Source organism: Protobothrops mucrosquamatus, unplaced genomic scaffold (assembly GCF_001527695.2).
Source record: "Protobothrops mucrosquamatus isolate PMUCROS unplaced genomic scaffold, P.Mucros_1.0 scaffold327, whole genome shotgun sequence".
In the NCBI taxonomy this organism is placed as follows: Eukaryota; Metazoa; Chordata; class Lepidosauria; order Squamata; family Viperidae; genus Protobothrops; species Protobothrops mucrosquamatus.
Genome location: NW_015386666.1, coordinates 825,291 through 839,100, shown reverse-complemented (window position 1 = coordinate 839,100; position 13,810 = coordinate 825,291). Strand labels below are relative to the sequence as shown.

Genomic DNA, 13,810 nt, shown 5'->3' with positions numbered 1-13,810 from the left:
TTTCTTTGGAAAGGTATGATTCCCGGGTGCTTTAGGTGACACTTCTCCATAGTGTCACTGCAATAATTAAAAAACCAGAACTGTCAATATTCATGAAACTTTGCAATAATGAATATTAGTATGCATTTTTGCATAGTGGAAGTAATTACAATAACATAGATATTAGTAATATTTGTAAACTGAAGTTGTAAAGTTTTTAATGTATTTATCATGATTAACATTCAGCTATTGGATTTATGATAATTAAATGCTACATGCTACATGCTTATGTACGTCTATTTCTACATTAATTTCCTGTATTAAAATATCTTAAATGATTTACAAGAACACAAGCAAATAAAATTACTATAATTTGAAAACATTCAGTATAATATATGTTTATGCATGTACACACACACAAAGGCACTTACAATCTGGATGCAGATATAGCTGTATCCTGAATTATCAGGGGAGTCATTATTCCAGGGAATGGACCCTTCATAGAGAAAGGCCACTTTCAAATTTATAGGAGGAGGCAGTATTAGATGTTTTGCCACCTTGAGTTATTTATAAAAATAATTATTTTATTTTTATCTCACCTTTTATTATAATAAAAGGTGAGATAAAAATAAATAAAATATAATAGTTGATAACTTTGTTATTAGCCATTATAACTGAAGAGAAAAATATCCAGGCACAGCCCATTTTGACAAACCTGACTTTAAATTGTCAGCCTGAAATCTTGGATTTGTTTACTCCCCACACCCATCTACATTCCTGCCTGAAACCACAAACTGATTAGTGAACTGAGACTTCATAGAAATTCAAACAATATATTAGAGTAATTGTAATTTCATTCCAACAGACAATTTTCTTCTGTTTCTTCCCCTCATTATTCACTCAAGATTCTGTATCCACAGAAGATGCTCAGTCATCATTAGGCTGTAGGAATGTTTTTGTTTTTGCCCCCCTAAAGGCAGTTTGTACTTCTGCAAACTCAAATACTGCAAATGTGTGATATATTAAATGAGATAGCACACAGAGGAGGCAAAGAAAGACTAAGTACTGTAATTTGGAAAAGAAAATGTGCCTACTTTTTTCATAGATTTTTTTTTCTCACTGTTTGCCATCTCTTCCACTATGAAATGAAGAGAAACAACCTTAATACATCCCATGTGTTATAACTCTGCTTCACTTTAGAATAAAATTGTGATTTGTGCAAAGGAATTAGCTTTGGGGAAAATTCCTTTAAGGGAAGTGTTATAAAAGGACAAAATGCTGTAAAGCTATGAGCCCACACATTTGAAGAATCATTTGTTGTAGAAGAAAACACATATTAAATCAATATTCCATACTCTTAACCTCTGCACCATATTCTGCTCCCAGGAAAAGACCAAGAAGCCAACATTAGAGAGGTGAAACTTTTTATATCTGATAGGCCTATTCCCATATCCTACAATTAAATTTTTTAATACTCTGTTATTAAAGGACACAGAAGAGGGGATAAAATAATGTATGATCAAACAACATCTTGAATCCTCTTTCAAGGAATTGGGGCAAATAGTAAAATTTAAACTAATAGGCATGGCTGGGAACCACATGCAGCATTTAATGGGGTAACAGACTACAGTGAGCAAGGCCAAAACAAAGTGACCAAGGTCTATATTATGTCCACCTATAGGATTGGGACTGTATAGGTTTTGGAACTGTTAAACCAGTTTTAGGGCTTAATGGTAGCATTTTCTTCCTCTTTTTTTTTGTTTTCATGTATAAAAAAATGAAAGCAGATCTCTGGTTTCCAACAACAATAGTCAAGGTAAGCTCTAAGGACCACAGTATGTCAGAGTTTGCAGGTTGCCCATTCTGGCTTAAGCTAAAAAATAAAATAAAATTGGAAAACTCAGGCTTCATACTCATGTTCTCTGTAGTGTAAAGTACCAGTTCTCTCATGTGAATAAGTTGTCACAGACAAATCAGACTAGACAGAGTCCTGTAACCTATCAAAAGAGTCAGTTGGTGTAGTTATTATACCACCACAACCACAAAGTTTATTGGGTGACTTTGGGTCTGGAACTTTCTGCAGAACCACACAGGGTTATAATACTATAAGACAGTGATGGCGAACCTTTTAGAGACTGAGTGCCCAAACTGCAACCCCAAACCCACTTATGCATCGTCGAGTGCCAGGTGGGTATGGCCCATTGGCTGGGTATGACCCATTGGCTGGGTGTGGCCCATTGGGTGGGCATGGCTGTGATGGTAACAGCAGACTGGGTGGGATTAAAAAGTTCAATCAATCAATTCCAACTTTGCAAGATCTTTTTTTCCCCGCGAGAAGTTGAAATTGACTGATTGAATCTTTTTTTTTTTTTTTTGCACACGGCGGCGGAGGCCTAAAGCGAAAAGGTTTTATAAAACCCAGCTGAAGGCCTAGGATTGGGGCGACGGCGTGCGTGCCCACAGAGAGGGCTCTGAGTGCCACCTCTGGCACCCGTGCCATAGGTTCGCCACCACTGCTATAAGATAATACTTGGGTACAATGTCCATTGGTTATATTATGGTTCAAAGAGGTGGAAAAACTCATGACTACGGCCTGATTGTGGAACATTCATTAACTGCTCATGTTAAATTCCAGGCCAATTTAAAGCAGGAGAGCAAGTTTCAATGGTCTTGAACACATACCCATTTTCGAAGGGATCATAAGGAAGTTGTGAATGCCACTGATACAGAATCAGAAAAACTGTGAAATGGGATCGGAGAATTGCTGAAGATAAATGTGATAACAGGCAATCAAAAATGAAGAAACAGGCAGACAAACTGGATAGTGGAAATTGTCAACAGGAGAAGAGAAGCCAAAACCAGGAAAAACAAAGATCTCTGAAAGGTATTTTTAAAAGAACCATGACAGAAGAGACACAAAGCAGTATTTATGACATCTGTAAGGACGCTGACTATACTGTAGATTCATACACAGCAAAACAAGTTTTCTGAAAAGATCTTTGAACTGAGAAGGTTCCAACCACAAATTGTTACGTTAAAAGATGCCAATGGACAAGAACATCAAACAGAAATGGAAGGAGAATATTGAAATAGAGATGTCAACATTCAAGATACCCAAAAAGATATTTCCTACTTACAAGAACCTCTAATACTAGAAGATGGACTTCGCATGAGTGCCAAGGCCAGCGGATGTTTTGCTGGTTTCTGCTGGCTAGCAAGACATCCTTTGTGACGGGAATTGTGGCTGGATGCTGGACCAATCTTGTTTGAACAATTATCTTCTGAATTGAAATAACCTATTGGCCATCCCAAGCCTGTTGCTAATTCTATCCCTGAAAAAAAAACCCTAAATTTAATTATCAAAAGATAAGATGTTTTTAAAAGCTTGAATTAAATATGTATTTTGGCTCAGCGTGATGATGATAGTACATAATCTATTATCTATATATCTATATATTATAGGTGGGCCTTTTCCGTAAGTCAGGGGTGAAATCACGAATACAAGCACTGCGTCAGATGAATGAAAGCTCTCCTGAAAATGTCAGCTATGAAGACCAGTCTGCATATGATGTGGCAGATATGGTAAAGCAATTTTTCAGAGATCTGCCTGAACCTCTTCTCACGAGCAAGCTGGGAGAAACTTTTCTCCACATCTATCAGTGTATGTATTGAATTTGTTTCATCTGGCTAGGGAATAGTTATGGAATATTAAGCCTTTCAATCTTTTAAAGAGAGCAGCATTTATTTTTTTTTGCAGTCTCCAGAGCTCCCCAAGTTTCTAGTGGAATCTGACAGCAAACCACTGAATAATGGTGATACAGTTTACCATCCGTTCTCAGAGACTCAGTGGCATCTGCATTTAAATCTATAAAAACATTAATAAGTACATGAATATTGTATTAAAGAATATACCTTGTGGCCATGCTAGAGATCAAAGGATTTATCATCCAACGTATCTAGAGAACACTGTTTGGAAATGCTGTTGCTGTTCAGTAGAACAGTAGATGTCAAAACATTGAGAATGCATGTTTGCTACTCTCTGGATAATGCAGTTTAATTGCTTTATTGCATGTGGAGTATCTTCATACAAGGCAATAATCAGTTTCTATATATAAGAGCCTTAACATAGGATTAAATTCAATATGATTCTGAAATAACACATAATGGATATTTTCCCCAGGGCAAATGTATCTTTAGGCAGATGCTAGGATTATCATTTTACACTTTAATAAAGATATTTCAGATGAGATCATAATGTGCGGGGGAACAACAAGCTTATGTGATGAGGTATAAACAGATTCCCTAGCAAGGAAACTGAAAAGAAATAGGAAGGAATCTCCTGTTTCAAGGGATCTTATGCTAGCAGGATGGGAATTCATCTTGATATCTCTATCTCACTCCATGCATGCCCCAGTTCTGCCTCAAGGATTGTGTCTCCATACATGGGAATCTGTTCCACAAGCAGTGTTAATTCCACTGGCAAATAGGTAATGCTAGAGAAAGTTCAAACTGTCTGAATATGTTATAGAAGATCCTTTACTGGATACTGTCTCATTCTATCCTAACTAAAATATACTATCTTTCATTATATGCTAAACTAAAGGTTGTCTCTATGATTAAATCCCTTTCAGTTTTGAACCAGGATAATCCTCTAATCCTGAACCAACCAGATAAAAGCCGTATCTTTGCTCTAGATCTTAGCACATAATGCAGCCAACTAACTTGTATGAACTTCTAATTCATACAAAAGTAAGCAAACAGATATTTTCTAAACTACATGGGCTGGTTCAAACATTGCACTATTCCATAACATGGTTTAATTTTGTCTTACGTTTTGGTTTTGATTGTAAATCAGGAACAATATTTAGCATTATAGATTAAGCAGGCCATTGGGTGTTGCTCAAATAATGACTTAAAACAATGTGTGAAGCAAGAAACCAAATAATAGTAACACAGAGAGATTTTTTCTGTGTGAACAAGAAGTTTCCCTGTCTGTATCTAAGATTACTTTCAGAAATAAATCTTGAATTGGGAGATTAAATTCCACATGATGTTCTAGTGATCCTGTTTGTACTTAGAATCGAATTTCATTAAATGGCATCTTTTTTTTTCTACAGATGTTCCAAAAGAACAACAGCTTCGGGCAGTTCAGGCTGCCATAATGTTGATGTCAGATGAAAATCGGGAGGTTTTGCAGACCTTGCTCTGCTTCTTGAATGATGTCACCTCTGTGGAAGAGAATCAAATGACTTCCATGAATATAGCAGTGTGTCTGGCCCCTTCTCTTTTTCATCTCAACATCATCAAGAAAGAAAGCTCGCCACGGTGGGGATTGTTTACTAGTTATCTCTAATTCTTTCATTCTGGGCTTAAATGTAATGCCATTATTGTCTAATATTCATGTTTGAGGTGGTGTTTACATTCGCTGGAGTATCCCCTTGGCAAATTGACTGTTATTACTGCTCAAGAATATAAGCATATATATTGTGAATTAGCAGTAAGGGATTGTGGTTTCAATAGAAGTCCTTATCCTGAGTTGCCATGGAGCAAATCCCTAGCGACAGTTCTGACAAATACAGGGCACTTTTATCTGCCACAATAATAGCAATAATGATAGGCTTATTAAGATACTGTTGAATTACTTATTGCATTTCAGAAGTCTGTGTGTGTATGTGTTAGATTATCTGTTCAAGGCTAAATGTACTTATCTGGAAAAAAACCCAGTTTTTTTCAAAACAGGGTGTGCTTTTCTATTATTGTTGCTTAATTAATATAGTAATAGCAATCATTCAGATAAAGCAAAATCGTTCTTTGATTTGCCCCAGTAAACATTTTTTGCTGACCTTCCTTCTGTAATACACAAAGAAGTCTATTTTAAGTGTTTTTTTATTACTTTGTACTTTGAGAATAGTTAAGGCATATCTTTTTTCCAACAATAAACAGGGTGTTCCCTCGCCTGTATAATGTGATAAAAGGATATTGTCTTGAACTATGTGTAGCTTGATATGAAAAAAAGGTATATGCATTTTAGCTTTTACTGTCAACTCAAGAACAGCCTTTGCTTTTATCTTATTTAAAACACTGAATTGATCTGCAGAGTAATACAAAAGAAGTACACAACCGGGAAGCCAGATGAGAAAGATCTCAGTGAAAATCTAGCAGCTACTCAGGGACTGGCACACATGATCACTGAATGTGATAGACTTTTTGAGGTAAGTGAAAGACTTAGGTAGCATTATTCCTAAGGAAAAATGTCATGAAGCACAAAGCGTATATACTAGAATAATATTGTGGGATATTTCTTTGATTATTTTTGTGGCACATGTGCATAAATTGATTTCAGGTGCATTATAATATTGGTTGAGATTCAGTTTGTGACCAACTACTATTCCAAGATCATTTTGACAAATATTTGTATCAAGCCAGGTATTCCCACTGTATATTTGTATATTCAATTTCTATTAGATAAAAAAGTATTGCACATGACTTGATTTAGAAAAAAATACAATAAAATGAATCAGCTTGAATTAAGGAAGCTTTTGTGAAAATATGGAGTTGAAGTTTGGTTGCTGAATGCAGTAAGTATGGGTACATGGTTAAAGAACAGCAAGCATGAAAATATATGATTTTTTTTGTAAATTGTTCAACATTGAGCAGAGAATTAGACATGGATGCCCAATCCGTTGACAGAGATTATGTACTGCTGCAAATGTGAAATAGATTATATGGTGCAGTACGGAGGCTGGATCCAAAAATTAATGTATTACAGGGCAAGATTTAACAGAGAAATCAAGCGAATACTTGAAAATTAGAGCAAATAGAATTTGTGTATTTAATAAAATGTTAACTAATCATGGAAGAATAGATGGATCTTTTAATACGTGCATTGTTAGTAAAAAGATAATGATAGTATGCAGTCAATTATAATCAAGTATTATTCACTGAAAAAACAAAAAATGGCTAAGAATAAGAACCATTGCTGTATGGAAGTGAGTGTTGGATATGTCAGGAGAAATATAAAGTTAAGTTGATTGAAGGGGGTGGTTTACTTAAGTGGTGTGGTAGAACAAGAGATTGGGTCAAGAAGTAGTGGGTGCTAAATGAATATAGGCAAAAGCAAGTACAGTAGTTCTTGACCTCCAACAATTCAGTTATGACAGCGCTGAACGAATGATTAATTCTCAGAGTTCCAGTTATCCCAGCGCTCTCACATTCACATGATTGCAATCTGGATGCTTGGCAACCGATTTACACTTATGATCAGTTGCCCCAAAATCACTTGATCGTCATTTGCAACCTTCCCTACTGCCTTTCCCAAAAAGTCAATGGGGAAGCTTGCAGAGAAGGTCACAAATTATTGAAGTAAGTCTCCCCCAACTGTTCACCTTCTCCATGTTGGCCACTTCCACACACCAACACACCCTCAACACACCTCTTTTGCATCCCCATGCTCCCTCCTGATCCACACTGCACTTTCCTTGAGCCAGGCTATGCACCTCTACAATCTTGTGTCCTCTTTATAACTTGCAACTTGTCTTATCACATCTCCCTTGCGCCCTCATGCACTTTTCCTGCATCATACTATGATTCTTGCACACCCTTCTCCACTATCCATAGTTGGCATGCAAGAAATATATGAAGGTAGTTTGAACATATAAAGAGAATGAGAAAAAGCACAAGACAAATATATGAAAAAAGTGAGTCAGGATGAAGGGGAAGACTGTGAAAGATATAATTGGCTGGAGTTCATGTGATCTTGAAAGGAAGTACGGAAAATTTAAAAATGTAAATTAAATATATATAGATAGTTCCTGAAAACTTGCTGAGAAAGCTTAAGGGTCCTACATTTGATACCATTTACATGGGCCCTCTGTTTAAGCATTTTTAGTTATGTCCCCTGCCTCTGAACTACCTCAAATTTCCATGCACCCATGCCCATGTCTGAACGATTGTTACATATTGGGGTTACATCTATGGAGATTCTCAGTCATCCAGGTCATAGTTATCCCAAAGATGCTTTTTCACAAGGCAACTGGACTTTCATTTTTTTTTTCTTTGAAGACGTTTCACTTCTCATCCAAGAAGTTTCTTCAGCATAATCCAGTCAGAGCTGAAGAAGCTTCTTGGATGAGAAGCAAAACGTCTTCAAAGAAAAAAAAAGTCCAGTTGCCTCATGAAAAAGCATCTTTGGGACATTGGGGTTACCTTGTGGATATATATAATTTTTTTCATGTTATTACATGAGGCACTGGGAGAGTTTGGAAATGGTGCAACATAAAAATCAAAGTAAGTAAATCAATAATAAAATTATTTTTTCCTATCCTCTTTTTCTTTGGAGCAGATTCCACATGAGATGTTTTGCCAATCTCGGAACTCTTACATTGAGGCTAAAGTACATTCTCCAACTTTGGAGGATCTGGGCAAGCAAATGGATGAAGAAAATGGGAATTATCAGACCTACATAGAAAGTCTTATACAGAATCTTTGTAAAGATGCTAAGGACAAATTCAAAGGATGGGTGACTTGTTCCAGCATAGAAAATACAGACCTCTGTTACAAAAAAGTAATTTTGAAGCTAAAATAATCTGTTTACTTCTGCACATTAGTTTTGATAATCAATAGTTTCCATCTTTACTGAAAAACGTTATCCAACATGCCAACATACTGTACACTGAAATGGGGTTTTTAAAATAAAACCATATTTTATCCCAAAGAAAAAACAAGATTTTAGGTGCTTCCAGATATAGGACTTCTATATTATTAATCCAAACTTTTCATGCAGCTTTTTGATGCTTTTTTAATGGAAAACGCACGTACCTTGTTAGTGGGGGATGCTGTCTTTCAGCTCCCATGTACAATTACGTAAACAAGGCTGGAAAATGGCACAATATTAAACCTTGTTTGGAAGTGCCCCTTGATGTTGCCAATATGGATTGAAAAATGTAGCATTAAGGCACAATAAGAAGAGTTATCCTGATTTAGCTGATATATTTGTAATGTCTCTATATTCATTATAGATAGTTTCAACTTACAACCACAGTTGGGACTAAAAGTTCAGCCATAAGTCATTGCAGTTGTAAATCGAGGCACCTTCTATCTGTTTTTACAGCAGTCATTAAGTGAATCATATAGTCATAAATCTGAATCCATTCTTCCAAAGGGATGTTTTTTGCTGACAATCAACAAAGAAAGTCACAAATCACAGTCATGTAACTGCAGGACACTGCAACCGGTTGTAAATGTGAGTTGGTTGCCAGTACCCAAAATATGATCAAGTGACCAGCTAAGGCAATGTGATGTTTTATGACAGCCAGAAGTACTTTATGGGCCATAAACCTCCCTTCCTAAAGACATCATAACTTTGAATGGTCATTAAATGACCATACCTGTACTGCTTATCCTGTATTTTCAGTTGTAGAACCATTTTATATCTTGGCCTGACAGAAGCTGTCATGGAATTGACTACTTCCTGGAATTAAATGGAATTAAATTCTCACATTTCAGTTAGATCCTTAATTCAGGGATTCCAAACTTAATTGGTACTGGAAAATGTCTGCTCCTAATCCAACATAGCTTTAGGTGGAGAGAGAAATTAGTGGATCTTCTGGGTCACAACTATGTTTCAGTGCATTCTAACCTGTATCTCAGCTTTATATTTAATGTGCAATCTCTTTTCTTCCATTTCATTGAGGTTGGAGATGGAAACCCATTAAGACTATGGAAGGCATCTGTAGAAGTTGAGGCTCCTCCATCAGTTGTCTTGAACCGTGTGCTAAGAGAAAGGCATCTTTGGGATGAGGATTTCTTACAATGGAAAATTATAGAAACCTTGGATAAGCAGACCGAGATCTGTCAGTATGTTTTGAATAGTATGGCTCCCCATCCGACTAGAGATTTTTTAGTTCTCAGGTAATTTAGAGAAAGAAGCAACTAATTATAATATAATAGCTAACTCACAATCCAGCGTGGCTTTTCTGAAGCTATAATCCTCCAGATGGACCTAAATTCCCACAATTCTCGGCCATACTTAAGTAAGAATCTCAGGAATGCATCCAGTTAGGGAAGAACTGATATCATTATATAAAATGTCTATATCTGTGCTGCCTCTGTTATATATGGTCATCTCTCTTGGGGCTTCATTGATTAATTTTTCTTCCAGTTCATTTTAAAATCAAGTCATTGTGTAATCTGCATTATTGTGGAGTGTTTCCATAAAATCCTAACTATTAGCTACTCAAACCAGGTGTCTGACAAGATATACTGTTTAATCTATATTGTCATAAATAACACCAATGCAGCTGTCTCAAGTTTTTGAATTTGCTCCACTCCCATGAGAATAGCTGTTGTTTTCCTGGAAAATAATTTATTTTCACAGGAAACAAATAGTTGTGTAAAATAAATTCACATAACACATCACTAAAGAAATAAGAAGCACATCTATTATAATTCTTAGTATGGTATAGGTAGATGTATGAGACAAATAGAGGCAATAACCCTGAAAAGGTCATTATGCAATAAAATACGTATTTTTCCCTAATAATTATGAAGTGGTTTTATATTCTATTAAAATATGGTAACTATATTTTCTTGGAAAAAATCGAGGACATACCTGAAAAGGGGGCAGATCTGAAAGCAATTCATAAGATAGCAATTTTTTTCAATTATGTTTATAACTTTGCTTTACAAAGGAATATTGAAGAGCAAAACCAAGGAAAACTTTACAAGAACACATATTCCAGTAAAAATATCTAAAATCAAATGGTGTGCATATAAAGTGATTTTTTAAAAAAACAGTTCAGGGTCCATATTTTTCACATGAATGGTACCATTTGTACAGTAAAAGTTGAGTGGCCAAAACAAAGGACAAATGTGAGTTTTTGAAAAATAAATCTAAAGGACAGCTTTTTGAAATAAAGGACTGCCCTTTATAATATTGTATATTTAAGGACACTTGAAAGAATTGAGCAACTTTCCATAACTCAGTGCCCTCCCATTCTTCAGACCTGATGAGACTATAAGATGCAGAGACCCTGTCAGCTTTGAGGCTGGCTAATTAGAAGTCCTGAGGAATGAGTCCCACCACATCTGAACAGCCCTAGTTAGGGAAAGGCTGGAAAACAAACATGCATGCCATTATTTTTATTGCAGTGCTGCCCCTCCAATTATCATTTTCTTCTTAAAAACCTGTCTGAACAGGGCCTGGAGAACAGATTTGCCTAAAGGGATGTGCGTGCTAGTGGCTATCTCTGTAGAACACGATGAAACTCCTTTGATGGGAGATGTGCGAGCAGTTGTCCTGGATTCCCAATATTTGATAGAACCTTGTGGCTCTGGAAAATCTCGACTGACACACATCTGCAGGATTGACCTCAAGTAAGTTCTACAAAGATTAATGCCAACATCTTTGTCAGCAATCTTTTTGCACAATTAGCATTCCTGAGCATTGTTTGGCAATATAAGTAGGACAATTACTAAAAGAACTTTCATCCTTAGCTGGAAATAAAAAGATACACGTTGATCTCATATATTCATTAAATTTACTCTACAGTAATACTATATACGATAAAATAACTGTTGTATGTATCTGACTAGCCTTGGGTCATACAAGCTTTCCAGAGCTATTATGTCATTTCATGATTGATTCTAGTAGTTGGGTGTTCCTCCCAAATTATTTTATGAATTCACTTTTAAACACAGTTATGATTGAAGAGATCAGTACTTAGACTTAAGCAATTGCTATGTCAGATTTATAATTGAAATAGTGTATTTGAAAAAAATGTATAACCTCAAGCAAGTTAGAAGTTACAAGTGTTCCCCCCTCTCCAATATATACACACATGCACTGATTTGGGTAATCTATACATGGCCACTTATACAGAAAAGACCTGTCTTATTGCAAATCTGCAGGCACAAAACAAACACTGATGGGGAATCTTTGGCCCATTTCCAATGTGACTTCTTCACAGGATCTATAAGTGTATCTACTGTCAAAAATATGCAAAGAATTACTTTTTATGTTTGATGAGTCTGAGAAACTAGTAATTTGATGTAAAACTTTCTCTTTGTTTCCTTCAGAGGTCATTCATTAGACTGGTACAATAAAGGCTTTGGACATCGGTGTTTAGCCGAAGTGGCTAATATCAGAAATTCATTTCAGCCTCTGATTGCTGAGGGACCAGAAACAAAAATCTGAATGATGAAGAACCTGCATGTATAAAATGCCATGCATACATTACAACCACTGGATTTACATCTTTGTTTGCATGCCGGCTAAAGAAGAGCTGCTTGGAAAATTCTGCCATTATCTGGATTTGTTATATACCAAAGTCCACATTTATTGATTTCCTTCGCTGAAGAAGCCTTTTTCCACTGCTATGTCTTTCTGACTTTAAAATAAATTTATGTCCTGTATAGTTTTGATATTTAAAAGCTTCTGGAAAGCTTATTTTAAAGTGTTAATATGTAATTATTATTATACAATATAAATATTGTATATCTTTTGTTATGTATAATATGTGTATATATTTACATCTATCTATTTATAGATAGATAACTGCTATATAAAAAGAAGTTCCATATATAAACTAATGTGTTCTAGAAAAAAAATTCATCTGTTTGGAATTTATTTTCACTCTGTTAGATCCCAGTATACCCTAGCTTTTATTAACTGCACTTACTATCTTTATAAGATAGCAATTTCTAACTTCTTACGTGTCTCGTGTCAGTGTTTGCACTATTTCTAAACAGACATGTGAAAAAGAATAGAAGATACTTCCCTTAGCTAACTTGGTACCTTCAGATATGTGGGATTTCCCGTAGGAGAAAAAAATCCAGTTTAAATCCAACATGACCAGAGGGCAACAACCTGGAGAAATCTGGTTTATAATATTTATAGGACTATTAAAGGGTACATAGTCACAAGAGAATAGCAATCAGTCAACAAGAATATTAACTCAAGTCATTACAATCTGGCAATCATTTACAGGGGCCTGCAGAGAGTCAGCCAAAACAACAGTTTCCAGTGAAGATTGTAGTTCCTTTATTAATGGAACAAAAAATACAAGATTATTATTTTGATGAGATGTACCAAAAAGCACCTATAGTTTAGGAATTTAATGTTAGTTTAGACTTTCAAACTTTTCACTTTAGAATAATCCCTTCAAAATCCATAGGACAATACTTGAGATCCAGCACTAAAATCTCTGGTACAGGCAAACTTTCAACTAAGTTCAGAGGAGACTGATCATGGGTTAAAATTTATTCAGATAACTTTTGGATAGCTTGAATGTCTATGGAGATTCTCAATCATCCAGTCATGGTTGTCTCAAAGGTGCTTTTTTCCAAAAAGCAACTGGACTGTTTTTTTTTTCCTTTGAAAACGTTTCACCTCTCATCCAAGAAGCTTCTTCAGTTCTATTCTATTCTGTTTCAGTTTTGGATAGGCTATTTATAAGCTGATTTTGAATGAGGCTATAATTTCCTGGCTCAAAATACAAAACTCAGAACTTGCAATGTTTACTTCTTATCCAAGAAAAGTGTAACACCTCCTTAATTTTCTAACTTTGTCATATAAATGAGAATTCTTATCTTTTGCATTCTCCTTCAAAACAACAACAGCAAAGAGCAAAAGGTAGGTTGCCAATTTCTTCTCTAAAGTATTTGGTAAATGGCTAGGACTGATTTTATAAACCCTGAAGTCTTCTTTTCCTAACATCTCAAATGTTACAGGCTGAAATGTGATGGCACTTAAAGAGATTTTGAAATAACCAAATTTTACAGCTTTATAGGGTTGGCCAAGCTCAGAATAGTTGGTTAGTACATTGATTGTCAT

At 35.6% G+C, this 13,810-nt stretch overlaps 1 protein-coding gene across 2 annotated transcripts in view; it reads left to right on the top strand.

Annotated features, from left to right (window-relative positions):
- Positions 1-12,591, top strand: part of STARD13 (StAR related lipid transfer domain containing 13) — a 74,356-nt gene extending 61,765 nt beyond the window's left edge. For both annotated transcript variants that reach the window (XM_015815235.1, XM_015815236.1), the window contains 7 exons: positions 3,442-3,640; positions 5,097-5,304; positions 6,077-6,191; positions 8,321-8,542; positions 9,671-9,888; positions 11,176-11,352; positions 12,055-12,591. In XM_015815235.1, the coding sequence (XP_015670721.1) occupies positions 3,442-3,640; positions 5,097-5,304; positions 6,077-6,191; positions 8,321-8,542; positions 9,671-9,888; positions 11,176-11,352; positions 12,055-12,172 (1,257 nt within the window). In that variant the 3' untranslated portion in view covers positions 12,173-12,591. The remainder of the gene's footprint in view (positions 1-3,441; positions 3,641-5,096; positions 5,305-6,076; positions 6,192-8,320; positions 8,543-9,670; positions 9,889-11,175; positions 11,353-12,054) is intronic.
- Positions 12,592-13,810: the final 1,219 nt, after the last annotated feature.